The 18,832-nt window shown below is 32.0% G+C and overlaps 1 protein-coding gene across 8 annotated transcripts; it reads left to right on the forward strand.

Moving 5' to 3' along the window:
* The first annotated feature begins 6,712 nt into the window (after positions 1–6,712).
* On the forward strand, positions 6,713–10,963 carry LOC114284128 (transcription factor bHLH74). Of its 8 annotated transcripts, none has more exons than XR_014332511.1 (8): positions 6,713–8,452; positions 8,527–8,760; positions 8,851–8,916; positions 9,012–9,080; positions 9,832–9,903; positions 9,972–10,128; positions 10,213–10,300; positions 10,396–10,963. XR_014332511.1 is itself a non-coding variant. In XM_028227015.2 (8 exons), exons 1-8 carry the CDS (start codon positions 7,829–7,831, stop codon positions 10,419–10,421), a joined length of 1,320 nt encoding a protein of 439 aa, XP_028082816.2. In that variant the 5' UTR covers positions 6,713–7,828; the 3' UTR covers positions 10,422–10,963. The 8 variants fall into 8 exon arrangements, 4 of the variants coding, with proteins under 4 accessions (XP_028082816.2, XP_028082818.2, XP_028082820.2 ...); XR_014332510.1 differs by having other exon boundaries at positions 10,399–10,963; XR_014332512.1 differs by having other exon boundaries at positions 10,219–10,300; positions 10,399–10,963.
* The last annotated feature ends 7,869 nt before the right edge of the window (positions 10,964–18,832 follow it).

Consider the following 18,832-nt stretch of genomic DNA (forward strand, 5'->3'; position numbering starts at 1 on the left):
CTCTCGACGAGCTCCCCAACGACTGGCGACCCGACGAGCGCAGCTTTTCAGCCCTAACAACGATTGAGTCTCCATCCAACCTATATCAGTCCTCAGTTGGCCAAGTCACTCACGGCGACGATCGAGTCTCTGTCTAACTTGTATCGACACTCCCGATGACCGAGTCTCTCACCGTTTTCCCGCCGGACTCGCTTCTCTCGACTCTCGGTGTTTTCTCGACAGATCTGTCTGCACAGGTCAATTCTCTCTCTCTCTCTCTCTCTCTCTATATATATATATATATATATATATGTGTGTGTGTGCTAATTTGTTAAGATTTTTGTGCCTTTGATTTTGATTTCATCTGTTTTGAAGAATTGTGATTTTGATTTTGATTTGCCCCAATTTTACATTGGATGACTTTGATTTTGATTTCATCTATTTAGGAGGATTTTGACGTTGATTTTGATTTGTCCCAATTTTACATTGGATTAGCTATGGAAAAGTGACTGACCATTAGTGAAGCCACTGCAAAAAAAAAAAAAATGTAAAATATTATTTGCCTAAAAAATCTAAAATAAATTGATTGAATTATGGTGCAAGATTCTTCAATATGGGTTGTTCATGGCATGTGCTGTTTTGAATCAATATACCAACCAAACTGTTTGATTTATAAAGTCCAGATTGCTTTCCTAATTTTTTTGGTTATGTTTTGCTTCCTTGGTTGTTGAAGATTCGTGGAATGTTTTCATTGAGAAACAAGTATAATGAATTAGATTATATATTTAATGGGTTTGATGACTAATTATTTAGATATATGAAAAAGGGTATATGCATATAGAATTATGGAACTGTATGCAGGAAGATTAATTGTGTGTGCCCTGCGGGGAAAACCCGATAAATTTGGAATGATAGAGAAAAATAATTGTATGTGGGAGGGATTTTTACATAAGTTGCATAATGATTCTATCTTGTGCTGAAATTAGAAATTTGGAGAAAAGGGTATTGGTTTGTAGCTAATCGAACACCCTTATTTCCTTTGGAGTTTCAATCATCATTAGTAGTTGAGGTCAATAATTATGAAGGATATTGAACCTGTTTATGGTGAATATGTTGAAATTTCCCATTTTACTCGGTCAGTTGCTCTAGTCCATTGTTCCATTAATCATATCAGATTTGATGTTCAAATTCAATCGGAACCTATTAGGATAAAGTTTAGGACTCCAAGTTTAATATGTGGCGCCAATATGATTGACTACATTTCTAAAATTGAAACTAATGTTGTTCTCATATTTCGTTGTGCTCTCATATGTATCTTGTATAAAATTTCCATCAAATTTACATCAGATATTGATATGTTACAAAAGAGTAGTTTGCCTCTTTTCTTCAGACTTGATGATACTTGTGGAAATAGTGGCGAACGGGGGTAATTTTTTGGAGGCTATGACCCGTAAACTGAAATCTCAAAAGCTCGTGCATTTTTCTGACATTCATTTCTCACAATAGAAATTTTCTCTATATGAGGATCCCTTTTTTACCTAAAAGAACCAACCATTTGTTGTTGAATTGTTTTGGCGAATTCTTCATGTTGTGATATATGAAGACTGATTTGAAGACAGATTCTTCGACACAGTTTTTTAAGACTTATCTGCAAAATAATGTATGAAAATAGTATTAACCGAATTCAATCAAGCACTTTCCAAGGTTAGAAACCCACCCGAATGAGCAAAATCTCGCTGGGATGTGCCATAGAAGTGTACACTTGAATAAACTAGATCTAGACAGGCAGCAACTACACTTTGCAAATGCTACTAGCAGCAGCCTCTCTTCCAGATTTTAATCTTGTTTGCTTCCATTTGACACTGATTTACTTGATTGAGTAATTATTAGAGCTATCATTACACCCACATGGGTCACCTACTCACCATCTATCTTCTTCTTGCAATTAAACTCTCACATGACATATTTGACCAAAACCTAAATGAGAAGTCCCACAACAATTAGACCCAGCAATTACACTCTTACACAGGTGACCAACCGACTTAGCTACCAATCAACCACTGAATACATACACCACCACTGAATTTCTTATCATCTCTCATACCCAAATCAACCAAGGATTCCTTCAAATCCATACTACCAATAACTCTCTCTTTCTCCAACACAACTCCCCTTTACGAAACACCATAAGGAACCGGTGCTCTGATACCAATCTGTCACGACCCTATTCCGCCCCTAGTAGAATGGTACCATGATGGCCAGTAATCCGAGATTACCAAAGGCCAACTTACAAAGATTCACACACAATCAGAGTATACATATGGGGCTTACATGTGCAGAAGCTATAAATTTAAATCTAAGTAGTCCATAAGAGCTGTGCATAGATCAAATGAAATGACATACATCTTAACATGGTTTATAACTTGAATGCAAATAAAATAAAGTACATATTACATCTTGATCAAAAGGCTTTTCAAGCCGACATGTACAAAAGAGGTGAAACACAAAGCCAAGAAGCATAATCTTCAAGATGCTAGCAAAAGTATGAATCCAAACATCAGGCAAAACACATCTAGGCGTCATCGCCCTCTTGCTCGTCACCTACATATATATATATATATATAGGTGAGCTTGAATACTCAGTGAATGATATCAGAAATAAAGATTTGCATGACTGATATTCAAGATCTTTGCCAAACAATACATAACATATCTTGTACAAAATCAAGGGATGAACCAAGTCTATCTGTCAAATCTTTCAAAGCTTCAAGGGATGCTTACTAGCATCAATATAGTATAAGAGATGACACTCCGGACAAACAGACCCACGCGGAAAACTGTCGGTGGCAAAACAAGGGTGCAGTCGCATTATAGTCCCCTAGCACTAAGGACTTTCAAAATAAGGGTGCAGGTGTATTATAGTCCTCTGGCACTAAGGATTTTCAAAACAAGGGTGCAGTTGCATTATAGTCCCCTAGCACTAAGGACTTTCAAAACAAGGGTGCAGTTGCATTATAGTCCCCTGGCACTAAGGACTTTTCCGGAATGTCATCAAAACGAATATAATACTAGATACAAAACTAGGGACAATCATTCATGCTTGATCAAATACTTTTCCAAAACAAACAAAGCTTTATCAAAACTTTATAACATAACTTTATTAAAAATACCACTCACGTAGCTCTTCGGGTGTGGGGGTTACAAGCAAGGATCCAAGGCCTACAAGTACATAATAAATTCCATTGAATGCATTTCAAGAGGACAAGAAGAGATGCTCAAAGATGGATATGAAATGCATCCTTAGAACAAGCTTTACATGACAGGAAAGGATCTCGGCATTTCTTTCTAAACTAGGTCAAGTCAAAGCAAAACATGCTGGAAGTTAAAACACTATTTTTCAACTTGGGGAAAACATGCTGGGTACCAACCAGGTCTTGGCTGGGGTCCCACACCCCTTGGCCGAGGTATGGTCCCAACGGCCACATTCGAGGAAATGAAGTCGGGAAAACCCGGGTTTCCCTTTGAAGAACATGAATGTTAAAATCATAACTTCTTTATTCAAAATCTGAGATTTCATGAGATGAGTTCGAAAACATGGACCTGGACACTCATACGTGAAGATCTTATGAAAACAAACACAAAAACATGGATCTTGATACAAACTTTCGGATCAAAACATGGTTTTCTTTCAAGAACACAAGAACATCATTTTCTCTTTCTAAAACCGAATTTCAAAGCAATGCATGGCTTATGAATCATGTTAGATCATACAATGTAGTTAGATGAACAAAAAGAAAAATAAGAGCAAAACAAGAATCTAACCTCAAATCATGAATCCAATGGTTCAAACTCTAAGGATCAAGCTTGGAAATCTATTCTCACTCTAAGAACTTCTTCCTCTTCTTCCTAGAGCTTCTCTCTCTACCATGCAAAATATGACACACAATGATATGTTTTCTCCCACTGCCGGCTGACTTAACCACCTGCTGGGGCACGTGGCACTACCGGATTGGGTTTCCTCAAAAAGGTGACTGAATGACAAGACAAGAGCATGACAAAGGGTGTTCAACAAGTAAGGTGACATGGGCACTTCGGCAGGTAAGGACCTCGGATTAGGACAAGGCTTCGGCAAGTAAGGTCTCAATGATCTCGGCTAGGAAGGTTAACACTTGGCCCAGCTGTGCCACACCTCGGCCTAGATATGCCACACCTTGGTCTAGGTTATACCAGTCTAGGAATGAGATCACCAGGTGCAGGGATCAAAGATCTAAAATACCTAAAGGATAACATCTCGGCTTAGATGATACATATCTCGGCTTCGATGATGCACACATATGCTTAGATGATGACATCTCGGCCAATATGCCAGGGTGAAGGTGGAGGTCAGTCAAAGGGGTTCCAAGATGGTCCTAGGTGTAAAAGGTCCAAAGGCGTGACCTAGGCTTAAGATGACCTCGGCTACACACACCAAGCAAAGGACAAAACGTACAAACAATACTCAAGCCAAAACACAAAGGTACAAAACAAGACGGGAACCTTACTTTAGGTAAAACAAGTCAAAACCACAACTGCAAGCTTAACAAACGAAACATGCAAATGCATATGAACATGACTAAGGCGAGGATGAGGGTCACTACATTGTACCAGTTACCCTTTCAATGATGCAAGCTCTTGTATGTTTCATTACAATAGATTATTCAAAAATTAACAACAGATTATAACATATTACCCTTTCAAAAATTAACAGATTATAACAATTTATGTATGTTCTAATCTGTTATATATATGTATGTTTATATATATATATATATGTATGTTATAACAGATTATATATGCATGTTTACCAGTTACCAGTTACCCAGATTATATGTATGTTATAATCTATTATATATATATGTTTAACATATTATAACAAGCTCATATATATAAATCATTACAAAATACAACTACAATTTCCAAACAATTTCATTACAAAAATCATTCTCAAAACCTGTTATATATATATATATATATATGTATGTATGCATGTATGTATGTATATGTGTAAGTATAGAGAGAGAGAGAGATGAACAAAAGCCAGAGAGAAACTGACCTGGATGAGGGACGACAAACGGAGAGGGAAAGATATGCAAATGCTTAACTGAGAGAGAGAAGACGAAGAGGGACACGAAGACGGTGACGGAGACAGCGAACAAACGCTGGACGGTGGAGGAGGGGGACAACGATGGAAACCCCTACACCTAGAATAGAGCTTCAGCGGGAATAGAGCTGAAACATGATTATTTCTCCCTTTGTTATCATATTTTGAGGGGGATTTTTTTTTTTTTTTTCACAGTGCGTGAAACACACGCACTATAATATGAAGGTGTGATTTTTCCTCCCTTCTTGGATGCCACATAATTAGAGCTGCTTCTAGTGCTCATGTTTTAGTGGTCTGTAGCGGGACTGTTTCAACATTTAACCTAGCATAGCCTCCGTTTATGAAGATAGGTGTGGGGCTTTTTTGGCTAAAATAGCCAAAAAGTCAAAAAATCAACCCACTTTCCAAACAAAACCATAATAGTCCCAAACTGAGTCGCTGTTTGGCATTGTTTTTTTTTTAGTTAGATTTTGAGTTTGAAATTTTTTTTATTTGGGATTAAAAAGTTTGTTTAGTTTGATTTTTTTAATGGGTATGGCTTCTATCCAATCCGGGATCGGACTAGACCGTGTTTCTGGGCCCGTGAGGGCCCGTCACGGGTTCCGTTTTGATAATTTGAACCGTCAATGTGTAGAACTCGTCGAGTACTATATGCTTATAAAAAATTACGTTGATCGGATATCGATAGCTATATGATCCAATTAGTTTCGTATTAAAATAATTGGAAGGTGAACAAATTAACGGTTGACAAAAAACTGTTTTGATCACATAACTATCGATATCCGGTCAACGTGATTTTTTACAGGCATATAGTACTCGACGATTTCTACACATCGAACGGTTCAGATTATCAAAATGAGACCCGTGGTAAGTCCCCACATGCCCAACAACACAGTTCAGATTATCGGACTGGACAGAAGCTATACCCTTTTTTAATTTTGATGAAAGAAAAAGTAAAATAGTTATAATTTAAATATGCATTTATCTTATTAATTTATTTAATCTATTTTATCTTTTGCGTTTTTTTAACTCAATTAAATTTGTCAAACGAACACTGAATAGTCACTGAAAGCTTATGCATAATGGATGTTGTCTAAAAAGAATTGTCGGGTTAGTTAGCAATGAGAAAAATCATCGTGCATTAAATTAAAAAAGAACGGAAAAAAGAAAAGACGAAGAAGAGAGGCCTGTTAGGATGGTTGGCCCTTGCGTCAGTAAAAAAGAGAGAGATGTCAAGGCAGTAAGCTTGGGCTTAAAGAGAGGAACCAATCGAACGTGGCTAAAAGTTAAAATTAATTTTTAATTTATATTAAATAACATTATTATTTTATTTTTTATATACTCTTTTAAAAAAATAAAAAATTAATTTTTAATCAATTTCTTAAAATAATTATTACATATTATATTCAAATATGTAGATATCTATACATATTTATATGTAGATAAAATGACAAAGAAGTAATGAGTAATGAAGTATGAGGGAAAGATTAGATTCTGAAATAATTTACCAGAGCAGTTGGCAGTAGTTAGTCTGTCTTCCAAAATCATGCATGTCACCTGTTATATCTTGGACAGGTAAGCTAGGCGCTCACTCTCCCTCTCTCTCTCTCTCCTCTTTTTATGCTTTCTATCTCTAGGCTGCTAGCTCTGTAAATTTGTCTATGATCTATAAAATAGGAATTTGATTCTTCCAATGCCATTTCTGCAAGGACCCATTTGGTGAATTTGGTTTTTCTTTGGAGAATTTGAGCAAACAATTGATGGTGTCCAGGGTTCTATCAAATACCCAATTTAGGAGCACTGTTTAGACTCTGTCGGTTTCAATTCAAGTAGAATTTCTTGATAAAAAAAAAAGAAAAAAAAAATTATTCAAGTAGAATTTGATGCTTTCTGGTCTTTTTTTGGGTACCCTCTTCTGAGAACCTAGGGTCTATGCAACTACCCTTTGTTTGGGTTCTTGTGCTTTTGATTCATATCTTCAACTTCTAACAGCTGGTATATTTCCATATCAGGAGTTCTCTAGATTCCATTATTTCCTAGTTTGAATCTTAATTTGTTCTCGTCGTTTGGGTCTCAAATTAAGAGATTCAAGCTTGCTTTAGATCAAAACTAGTGTTCAATTGTGTGGAGGATGTGAAAAAAAAAAAAAAAAAGGAAAAAAAAAAAGAAACAAGAAAAAAGAAAAGATTTCAACCCATAAACAAAAAGAGGGGAAAAGGGAATCTTCTTTCTTTTTGTTGGTCTGGTGAGCTGTTTGTTACTAAGCCATTGCCATTTTTATTTTCTTCTTTGTTTTACTTTATGCTCTGAAAGGTTCACACTTTCTTGTCTCTGTGATTTACTTTTTCCTACATCAGAGAGTAGACTTGATCCTAGGGTTTTTGAAAGCAGAAGCAAGTAGCTGGGTGCTGTGTAGATTTTATGCTTTGGTACATTGGATTTTAACTTTTCCTTTGTGTCTATTTGATGCCTGCAATGAGAGGTTTCCTTTTGCTTTAAGACCTCTCAGTTCTATAAAGCTGCCCAAGTTATTTATTCCTTGTTGAGTCCTGCAAGACATTACCAGCTAATTTTGGTCAAACTCACTCACTGTTCATTAAGTATATCTATTTAGGCCTTGTTTGGGGTAACCCTTGAGTTGGGTTTTCTTCTTAAGGTGTATAAGTTGATTTCCATAGGTTTTGGAGGTCTTGTTTTTGTTTTCAGTATATGGGTACTGAGGATAACTGCAGTTTGAGATTTCAACAAACATGTGGTGGTGGAGATAGCATTCTGAATTGCCCATCTTCTGTGATGAACACAAATCCACTGTCTGACAAGGTTGCTGAAATGGCAATGAGCTCTGGGTCCATGTTCAAATCTTCTAGTAGTGGTGCAGACCTTTACCTTGGTTCTGGTTGGGACCCACCTGTTTCACTTAGTCAGGGTAAGAATTTTGGAGGCTCTTCAGTGGTTCCTAGCAGTGAGTTTGGTAATTCACCTTACTCTGTTGCACTTGAAAATCAGGCTATACCCAGTAGTACCTCTCATTTTGTTCACTATCTATCTGATTCTGGTCTCGTTGAGATGGTCCCAAAGCTTCCATGCCTTGGAAGTGGGTGTTTCTCAGATATGGCAAGTCCCTTTGGCTTACCTGAGTGTGCCCAGATTGCTAGTACTGGTTGTCCTTCAAATTATACCCAAAACGACCATGGCACTGAAAAGATATCAACAAATGGTGCACTTTGTCAGGGAGAGTATCCAATTTCAGAAGAGGGTATAATGGGCATTACACCTTGTGGAAAGAGGAAAAAGAGGGTATCAGAGTCCAATTCTCCCTTCAATCCTACCAAGGTAAATAGTCTTACATTTTGATTTCCCTATGATCATGTATAACCAATTGATAAATTGTCTGATATTTGCTATAGAATGGTGAGGGAGATCCAAACACAGATAATTCTGGCAATAGTTCCGAATATCGGGAAGTACAGGATGGGAAGAAACAGAAAATTGAACGAAACGTAAGTGCTGATTTGCATGGTAAGCAAACGGGTAAACAACCAAAAGGTAGTTCCAACAGCGGAGAAGAAACTAAAGAAAATTACATACATGTGAGGGCAAGACGAGGCCAGGCAACGAATAGTCACAGCCTTGCCGAAAGGGTATCTTTTTATTGTGAAAGATTACATGATGTGTTTATTCTATGTTTCATATATATCATGTTAGTGAACCTCAAATCTTTTTTCTTGAAGGTGAGAAGAGAGAGGATTAGTGAGAGAATGAGATTGCTTCAAGAACTTGTTCCAGGATGCAATAAGGTAATTTGAGAAGATCTATGTTTCTGGTCATTCTAACGCTTAGTTTGAGCTTTGATTTGGAATGGTGATAAATTTTGGTGTTATTTAATTAATAGATCACAGGGAAGGCAGTAATGCTTGATGAAATCATTAACTATGTGCAGTCCCTGCAACAGCAAGTTGAGGTATTCATTCTGCAACTCTATGATAAAGCTTGATTGTCTATTTTGTTATTAAAGGTCTCTGTATAAGGGAGGGTTATAATGAGTGTGGGCCTTGTTCCATGGTAACATAGGCATCATGTGTTTAAACCAAGTATCAGCGGTTTTTAAATACATGCCCTAATACCGATGGGAATAAAAATTACATGTGTATCAGTCATTTCCGACACAGTTCACAATGGATACTCAAGTTGGTTCACAGTCAATATGGCCAATTTGGCTACTATAAAGGTCTTTTTTTATTTTTATTGATGCTCAATATGTTAAAAATTTATGGTTGCATTGCCTGATTCTCCGTGCGTATTGCGCAATACTCCTGATACTGCTACATTGCATTCGACACTAATTCATCTTCCAATACCACTATTATAAAACTGTGCTCGCCTAATAGAGGTTAAGGACACATATATATGACCTCCCCAGACCCCACAATAACGAGATCCTTGTGCACTGGGACTGTCCTTTATGAGGGATTTGGTGTTCAAACTTCTTGTAATAGCTGAAAAGTGGTGAAATTGGGGTTTCTGACCATTTTGTGCAGTGTGGTCTTGTCTCTTACAATTGAAATAAAAACTGTAAGGAAAATAGTTCCAATGTGTTGTAACCCTTAAATTTTTTGCAAATCTACTCAATAACAGAACATGAAATTGAGAATCATTTTGCAGTTCCACAGAATTCAAACAATATAACTTGATTCTCCTTGCATATTTTGCAGTTTTTGTCAATGAAACTTGCCACTGTCAATCCAGAATTGAACATTGACATAGAAAGAATTCTGTCCAAAGAGGTGAGTTAAACTTGTACCAAATAAATCAAAACCTTATTTTAGCTATTTAGTTATGAACTTTGTCTTAGTTTTCCTTGCACACAGATTCAACACTCGCGAGGAAGCAGTGTAGCTATTCCTGGATTTGGTCCCGGAACGAGCTCTTATCGCCCTTACCTACAAGGTTTGCCACAGGGAGCCTTGCCAGGTGTCCCGAGCACATCTCCATTTCATTCTATGCCTCAGGTAACTAGAACTCCTTGTTTACTAAACTAGATTTTTTTTTTTTTAATTTCATTTTTGGCAAAAGCATTGACACAAGGCATGTAGATGCAGAATGTATGGGACAATGAGTTCCAAAGTCTTCTCCAAATGGGATTTGATTCTAATCCTGCTATCGGCAATCTGGGACCAAATGGTAATTGCACATAGCTCACCTCACTCAAGATTTACTACGTAAAATTTTCTTATTGCTTGTTAATATTCTGACCTCAGAAATTTCGTTATGTTTAGCAGGCCGGTCAAAATTGGAGCTATAGGGTTTTGGAAGAGATCAAAGTGTTTCTTTACTTCCAAGTGACAATTCAATTATAACTCCAAGAAAAGAAAAGGAAACCAGAAAAAGAAAAAGAAAATTTTATTTGGAGTTGTATAGGTTCTCAGCTCCAACTGTTTGTTTCTTCGAATTTTAGCAGAAGAAGAAGAAGCTGACTTGTTAGATTTACCAACCATATGTGTATTCAGATTTCAGACAGGGACACCGAAGGACTTTGATTGATGAAGATGATTATTGTTTTCATTGGTGTTGTAGATTTAGAGAGCTATGTTTGAAGGTTTGTACGTGTTTTGCAGAAACTTTTCTGAAAAGAAAAACTTTCTTTTAGAGAGTACATGAAGTTGAAACGAAATACTTGGAAATAGAGGAGAGATTGTGTTTCATGTCATTGCTTAATGGACAAACTCCATTCTGTCTCACCATATGTAAATGACTTCATAGATTTCTCCACTTTTTGTATGACTTGATGCTGAAGCTGCCTAACCTTGTATACTGTTATTTGTGTTTTTAGTGGCTTTTGCTTTACTTTGTACCTTTATGCTGTATTTGTATTTGAGTGGGAGATTTGGAAAAAAATTTGAAAATAAAAAGGAAAAAGGTAGGTCAAATATAAATAAAATATATTTACATTTTATTTAGTTTTACACATCTTTTTTTCTTTCCCTTTCTAAATTTTTTTTTTAAATTTCTCAACCAAACACAGCGTTAGAAGAGTTAGAATGATGACGTGGTTAATTCTTAAAAGGATTGACAATTCTTGGTATTTACACACAAATCTCATTTTGTTAACTTATACTCTGTTAAGATTGGTTATTCCTTCAAGTTTTATTAATTTTTAATGGATGAAATTGTCTTTCAAACAATATTTGGTCATCATTTGTAATGGTTTATAAAAAAGTATAGTCATGTGACATTTTAATTTTTATAACTTCAAAACATCATAATTTTTACAATATGTATTTATTTTTGATAAAATTTATATTTTTACAATCAACATAATGAAATCTATCAAGCAAGATTAATATGAATTTTTCATTTATAATTTTCTTAATTTCTAACCATAAATTAAAATTTTAAACAAATAAAACCTATATTTCACACATAAACATACATAAACTAATTGTGAAATATGTCAATTATGGAACTAAGAAAATTGTAAATTTTTTAGTTGACAAAACAATTATAAGGAATATTTCTGTGCAAAATTAAGAAAGTTTTCAATTTTTTCTAGTTTAAAACAGAGAATATTACTAGTTTTTAAACTGGAAAAATCTCAATTTTAAAATGAAAAAAAACTTAGAAATTTCTCAAAAACTAATAATATTCTCAGTTAATATTAGAAAAAATTGATAAATTTCTCAATTTTATTGGATAATTATGAAAATTGAGAAATTGTTAGTTTTGTATTGCTAAAAAAATAATATTTTATTTTTAAAAAAATTTATATTTAATATTAGTTTGTTTGATAGATCTCATTGTGTAGACTCCAAAAATTAAATTTTATTAAAAATAAATGCACATATTAAAAGTTATGAAAATTTTAAATTTTGAAACTACAAAACAAAATACATGTCACCTCAATAATACTCACTTCAATAAGAGAATTTATCTAATACTTTTGAGGTATGATTAGGTGTTTATCAAAAGATTTGTGATTGGTGAAGAGGATGAATCTCACAATTTTGTATTGGGATATGAGGCATAATACTTGGTGATTAGTAAATAACATTATCATGTGATGCACTTGTAATATTTAATAATTTTTTATTAGTACTCAATATATTGACGCTTCTTAATTCCTTTCGTCTTTTAATAAGGGTAAAATAATCATTTATATAAATATTTTGAAAATAAGACTTTACAGGTTAAAAAAAATAAAGTAGGGCTTAATAGAACACCAACCTTACCAATACAACTTTTAAATAATTAATCCTTAAATATATATCATTTAAAATAAATTTTCATGCATATTGCTATAATGAGAGGTTTTGGAAACTTAGGGGTAGCCGCCCGTATCAATTTTACTTCGGACTTTCAAATTCTTTAAGAAAATCATTGATGATATGGCCTTGTTTTCATATAAATATAAAACAAAATTGGATTGAAATTAGTTGAAATGTTAAATGCAGATTTGAGTATGTAGGATTCAAACTTTCATTTTATTATCTGTATATTATAAGAAAAATGGAATTTTAACCCACATATTTTGTGGAGCTCCAATATCTCAAACTAAATTTTTTAATTTTTTGATTTTAAATAATTAAAAAAATCTTATATTGGCTAGCTCTCATTCAAATAAAAAAAAAATAAAAAATAAAAAATAATATCCCTGATATATGACTTTCAAATGGAAAGTATATCAAATATATAAAATAAAAAGATAAAAAGTATACTAATCCATTTCAAAATTTAAATTTGAGGGACTCTATATGTGAAGCAATCCATTAATTTAAATTTAAATTTGTAATGATCTATCTTATGATTTATAAGTTTTGAATAATAATCTATCCCATGATTTATTTATATCTATATAATATTATAATTGCAAAATATTGTCATCTTTATAAGGCTAAAAGTTGTAATTCTTTTTTTTATTGCTTAATTTTTTAATTTTTATTAATATGTGTCACAATATAATTCGTCTATAAATTAATTTTATATCTTTGAAATAAAATTTTAAATTTGAATTCTTCCTTAAATTATGTTACTACAATAATTGAAATGAGATCACTATTCATTCATTAAATTTTGCACCATTTATTGAATTACAAAATAAAATTTTAAATTTAAATTATTCTTTAAATTATGTTACTACAAAAGGGTTATTTGGGATGTCCTAAATAAGTGCACTTTTTGAATTTTTAGACTAAAAAGTTGAGGAAAAAAATATGATTGTTTGGTAAACTTTTTGACTTTTTATGGAAAAATGTGTATTAAAAAATTGTATAAATTAGTGTGTAAGGAAAAATTAGAATTGAGAGTTGTGTAGCCGTAATTTTTGACTTTTGGTGAATAGTGATAACTTTTTAACTTTTTGAGTAACTTTTTAACTTTTTGACTTTTTGACTTTTTGACAACTTGCCAAACTTGGTCTTAGAATGAGATCAATATTCACGTGTCATACCGGTGTATTATAATATATTGGTGTAAATATAATATATTATTAAATACAAGTGTTCAAATTATTATTCGTTATTAAAAGTTTATATTTTTATTTTTGTCTTTTTTGGTTTTAAATTTTATAAAAAAATTTATATCCTTCTAAACTATAAGGACTTGAACAATAATTTTTTTAACAAAAGACAAAAAAAATTAAGAAAATGAATGACTGTTTTAGCACTTGATAAAGATTGTGGATTCTATTTTCTGTTTTATTTTTTTATTTTTTAATGTCAATTGTCGATTAAACAAAATGAATGTTACACATGATAATTTATTGTTCATTTAAATTTTTTAGCATTTGCCAAACATGATGGATCCTATTAATTTTGTTTTTAATCTCAATTGTCAATTAAACAAATTAAAATAAAAAATAATTTTTTTTTTTGTTCTCAAATTGCTAAAAAGTGACTTTTACTAAAACAAAATAGAAAGGAACGTTATTTTTTTTTTTATTCAAAATGATGGCTTGTGAAACTTCTTTTTTTTTTTTATTAAAATAAAAATAAAAATGAGGGTCATTGGTGATAATTTATTATTCACCTAAAATTTTAGATCAAATGAAAATACCTTTGTAAATTTTTTTCTTACCCTTTTTTTATTCAGATACTTTTATTTTGTAAGAAATTTATTTTTATTCTATTTAAATATTTTATTGTAATTTTTAAATTAATAATAATTCTGAAAAATCATATTTAAATTATTTTATGCTGTTATGAATTGCAATTTTTTTAATATTAACTTATTCGATGATAACTTTCTAAAAGTTACACTTTTAAACATCGTCAAAAAAAAAAAAAAGAGTTATATTGAAAAAGGGTCTGACTTTGGTCCAGTCTGCCATCGGACTGGACCGTGCTGTTGGGCTCGTGGGAGCCCACCATGGGTCACGTTTTGAAAATCTAAACCGTTCAATGTGTAGAACTCGTCGAGTACTATATGTTTGTGAAAAATCATATTGATCAGATATCGATAGCTATGTGATCAAATCAGTTTTGTATAAAAAAAATGGACAGTGAATAAATTAACGGTTGATAAAAAACTGTTTTGATCACATAGCTATCGATATCCGATCAGCATGATTTTTCATAGGCATATAGTACTCGACGAATTCTACATATTAAACGGTTCACATTTTCAAAACGGGACCCGTAACGAGCCCACACGGGCCCAACAGCACGGTCCAGTCCGATGGTGGACTGGACCAAAGCCAGGCCCATTGAAAAAACTTAAGCATATTACTTTTGCTTTTGTTCATTAATATTAAATTTTAATTAATTAATTTATTATTTTAAAAAATAAAGTAGCAATAATTTTATATGTGTATATATATAGTTTTGTTTCGGTTGCTTAAGTTATTTGGTGTCTCTGCCCAAGTCCACTCAAATTTAATTCGAATTTTTAAATTTCTACATATGTTCTCATCAAATTAAAAATTATGTTACTCAATCTTTATAAAATTCCAGGCTTGACTCGAATTGTTTGAGTTGAGCTCGCCCAAGTTTTCAACTCTAACAAGGAGGTTGAAAGTTATATAATTGAAATTGTGACAAATTAAAAATTAGTACATAAATTGTATGTTTTAATATTTATTATTTTTATAATTTACATATAAAAATCTAACTATTTATATTATTTTATATGAAAATATGTTACTAATTTTTTCACATACACGGATTTACCACTAATTAATCAATGATTTGTAAGTATAATCTCATTTTTAAAAAATAAGGCATTTTAAAATACCTCTTTTACTTTCCTTTTCCTCTCACCCTCACCTACCAAGCCTTGAGCTATTTATATTATTTTATATAAAAATATGTTATTAATGTTTTCACATACAGGGATTTACCACTAATTAATCAATGATTTGTAAGTATAATCTCATTTTTAAAAAATAAGGTATTTTAAAATACCTCTTTTACTCTCCTTTTCGACTCACCCTCATCTACCAAGCCTTGAGCCCTTGACATTGGGATTGCGAGAAATAAACACCAACCACCAAACATCAAGGAGACCTGGTGGCAATAAGGCTTGATTTTTAAGTATTTATATATGAAACTCCGGGGCATCTTAGTCCCATGTTGTAAATACATGAATCTGTTTTTGGATCATAATATTTGGTGGTAGAAACACTTGTCGTGCATGCCTCAAGTTTTGAAAATTTATATATTTATTTATCTATCAGTCTACCTATCTATTTATTATATAAGTAAAAGGAAATTTTTTAGTGAAAAAGTCTCTAAGGTCTTCACATGCCTAATCTTAATTTTTTATTTTTTAAATTTTAAAAAATAATAAACTATTCGGACATCTCACATAACTTTCTAATTAAAAAATAAAAAAATAAAAAATCTTCAAACCTATCTCTTAAAATCATTACCTAAAAGAGGATCATTTCCTAAAATCAAATATAAAAATACGGTTTGTTGGCCTTCTAATTTATTTGTCTTAAAATCATTACCTAAAAGATGATCATTTTCCAAAATCAAATATAAAAATACGATTTGTTGACCTTCCAATTTATTTGTCTATCTTCTAAAATCTCTACATAAAATCCTTAATTCCTTACAATAAATTAAGCAAAAATCAATTCAAATTTGTTTAAATTGTTTTGTTTGATTGATTTTGTTTCCGTATAATTAATTCGAAAAACTGATTTGGTTGATTCCCTATAATTAAATTGTTTCCGTATAAATAAATTAAATAAATTGATTTGGCTATTTCTCACACTAAATTTGTGAATTTTTAAGTTTAAAAAATATTTTTTTTAAAAAAAACATAATTTATGATTTAGAAAAGGAAAGATAAAGAAGATTTTTTTTATGGACGCTTTCTCTAACCAATTCTTTGTGATACCCCAAAACCCTAGCCGTCATACATTATACATTTTCCAAGTCATTCATGTCATCATCATCCTATAAATATTACATTCATGCAATGATGCAACTTATTAATTTTTCTCTATCTTTATGAAACGTTAATATTTAGTTTTTTGAATTCTTTAAACATACTATTTCTTCTTTTACGTACACCAATTTTTTTTTTCCTGTCCATTTTTTGTTTTTGCGTTTTATATTTTATGTATCATTTGTTCCTCTACTATCAACTGACCATTATTTGATTATTTGTTTTTTTTATTGCTTATAACCGTTTTTTTTTTTTTTGTAGAAAAAAAATATTATTTCACTAGAATTTGAATGCAAAATTTTATCCTAAAATGATGTGATAGTGTCATTTGTATAATAAAAAGCATGTCAATGGACTCTTTTATTATAAAGTGATAGATCAAAATCTAATCAAATCATTATTAATAATATTTTTATATTGATTTTATGTTTGTATATCACTACTTTTTTTTTTATTTTTTACTTTTAATATTTTGTGATATCGTGATATGTTTCAATTGACAATTTGTGTAGAGCATTACTTCAAAATTATCTAATAATTTTTTCTTTAATATTTTAATTTGCAGTTGATTTTGTTTAAAAATATTTACATAAACAAATAGCCACTTAATTTTGTTTGAATTGATTTTTGTTTAATTATGTTTAAACGTATTATAAAAACATCTACAGTTATCTAGATTAAAGTAAAGTTACGGCCATAATTACAACACTATAACAAAAAATATTATATTTAATACAACATATAAGAGTTTTAGAGACCAAATTTTTTAATCTCTAAAAGTGAAAGTTTTGTTGTAAAAGACATTTAGAAACTAATATCTATCGTTGTGAAGATAGTTGCTGAAAGGTTGTCCCGAAAAGTAAAAAAACAAGGATTTCAGTGACAAAATTTTGAAAATGTCACTAATAAATAGACTTTTAGGGATAAAATAATTTGGTCTCAAAATGGTTTATTTTTTAAGACAAAAAATTTGGTCCCGAAAGGATAATAATTCATCACTAATGTTCTACTTTCGTTGCTAAAAATATAATAACATCACTTTTCGCGATAAAAATATTTGGTCCCTAAAAGATAATTTTGTCCCTAAATGTTTGTCTCTAAAACCTTAATTGTTTTTAGTGATTTAATCTATTTTTTCAAAGCTATTAAATATGTACATTTTATTATGAAAAAAAATACTAGTAATGCATGTTTACCAATTTTAAAAAATATTAAAATAAATAAATTGGTCAAGTGACTCTTCAATTTGTGTTGATTGACATAAATAGTTTAGACTCAACCCATTTGATGTTTTGGATTTGGGTTTTATTGTTGTATATTGTTGTTCATGTCCTATTTCATCTTACGCTTCATGGAGTTTGGTTATCATTGTGTTTTGGTTACGTTTGGAACAGGTTGGGAGTTAGTTTTTCAAAATGGTTGTTGTCCAGATTTTGGCTTCTTCGCTCGAGCGACACTTCCTACGCTCGAGCAGTCTTTGTGAACTCCCAATACTGTTGTAGGTCTGCAAAGATACTAGAAGTTGGTATTCTTTGCTTGAGCGGTCCTTCTTGCGTTCGAGCTATGTTCGCTTAAGCGGTGCTTCTTGTGCTTAAGCGTGGGTCTTCTTTTTGCAAAACTTCTGAGAGTTTGAAAATTTTGCTCGAGCGACAAACTTCTTTGCTTGAGCGGTCACATCTTTTGTGTTTGGACGCTCAAGTAACATATCTTGCGCTTGAGCAACATGCATGTATATTAGTTCGTAAAGTCACTTCTCTGAGTCACTTTTTCACCTCTCTCTCTCTCGCTAAACTTTTCAAAACCTATTTTCTTTCACTCTCTCTAAACTCATTGATTCCACTCAAATACACTTAGATCCGTCAACATTTTCACTCATGTCCCTTTGTTAAAAAGGTAGAGCTCGATGAGGGCTTCGTTCTAATTGGAGAAAAGTTGATTTTCGACATCTTTGAGCTTTCTTCACATTCTCTCTCATCTTCTAAAACTTGAGGTAGGGATTCTTCGTACTTTCTATGAGTTTTAACTTAGTTATTTGCTATATCTAAACAATATTGTGATTTTGGGGATTTTTGAAACAAATCTAGGGTTTTGCGTTAAAGATCAAAAGAGAGGTTTTGAAATAGATTCTTGGAAATGGTTTTGGAATAGTAAATGAGGATCAGTGGTAATAAAATAATGTGTTTTTATTCTTGGGATTGATTCATTAAGAGAAAAAGGGTTTTGCCCTAAATGTCTCAAATGTTGATTTTGTATAAATAATGGAATTGATGTTGAAATTGTGAAATTGGATTGACATTAATGAGGATGGTGGAGTTGGATATGTAT

Source organism: Camellia sinensis, chromosome 6 (genome assembly GCF_055761805.1).
Source record: "Camellia sinensis isolate YWXY chromosome 6, ASM5576180v1, whole genome shotgun sequence".
Classification (NCBI taxonomy): Eukaryota; Viridiplantae; Streptophyta; class Magnoliopsida; order Ericales; family Theaceae; genus Camellia; species Camellia sinensis.

Bases quoted from the DNA above. Each gene is read 5' to 3' on its own strand.
- LOC114284128 (XM_028227015.2), top strand. From the start codon at position 7,829: ATGGGTACTGAGGATAACTGCAGTTTGAGATTTCAACAAACATGTGGT. The intron at 8,453-8,526 runs GTAAATAGTCTT...TATTTGCTATAG, and splicing joins CTCCCTTCAATCCTACCAAG to AATGGTGAGGGAGATCCAAA. The intron at 10,301-10,395 runs GTAATTGCACAT...CGTTATGTTTAG, and splicing joins CGGCAATCTGGGACCAAATG to CAGGCCGGTCAAAATTGGAG.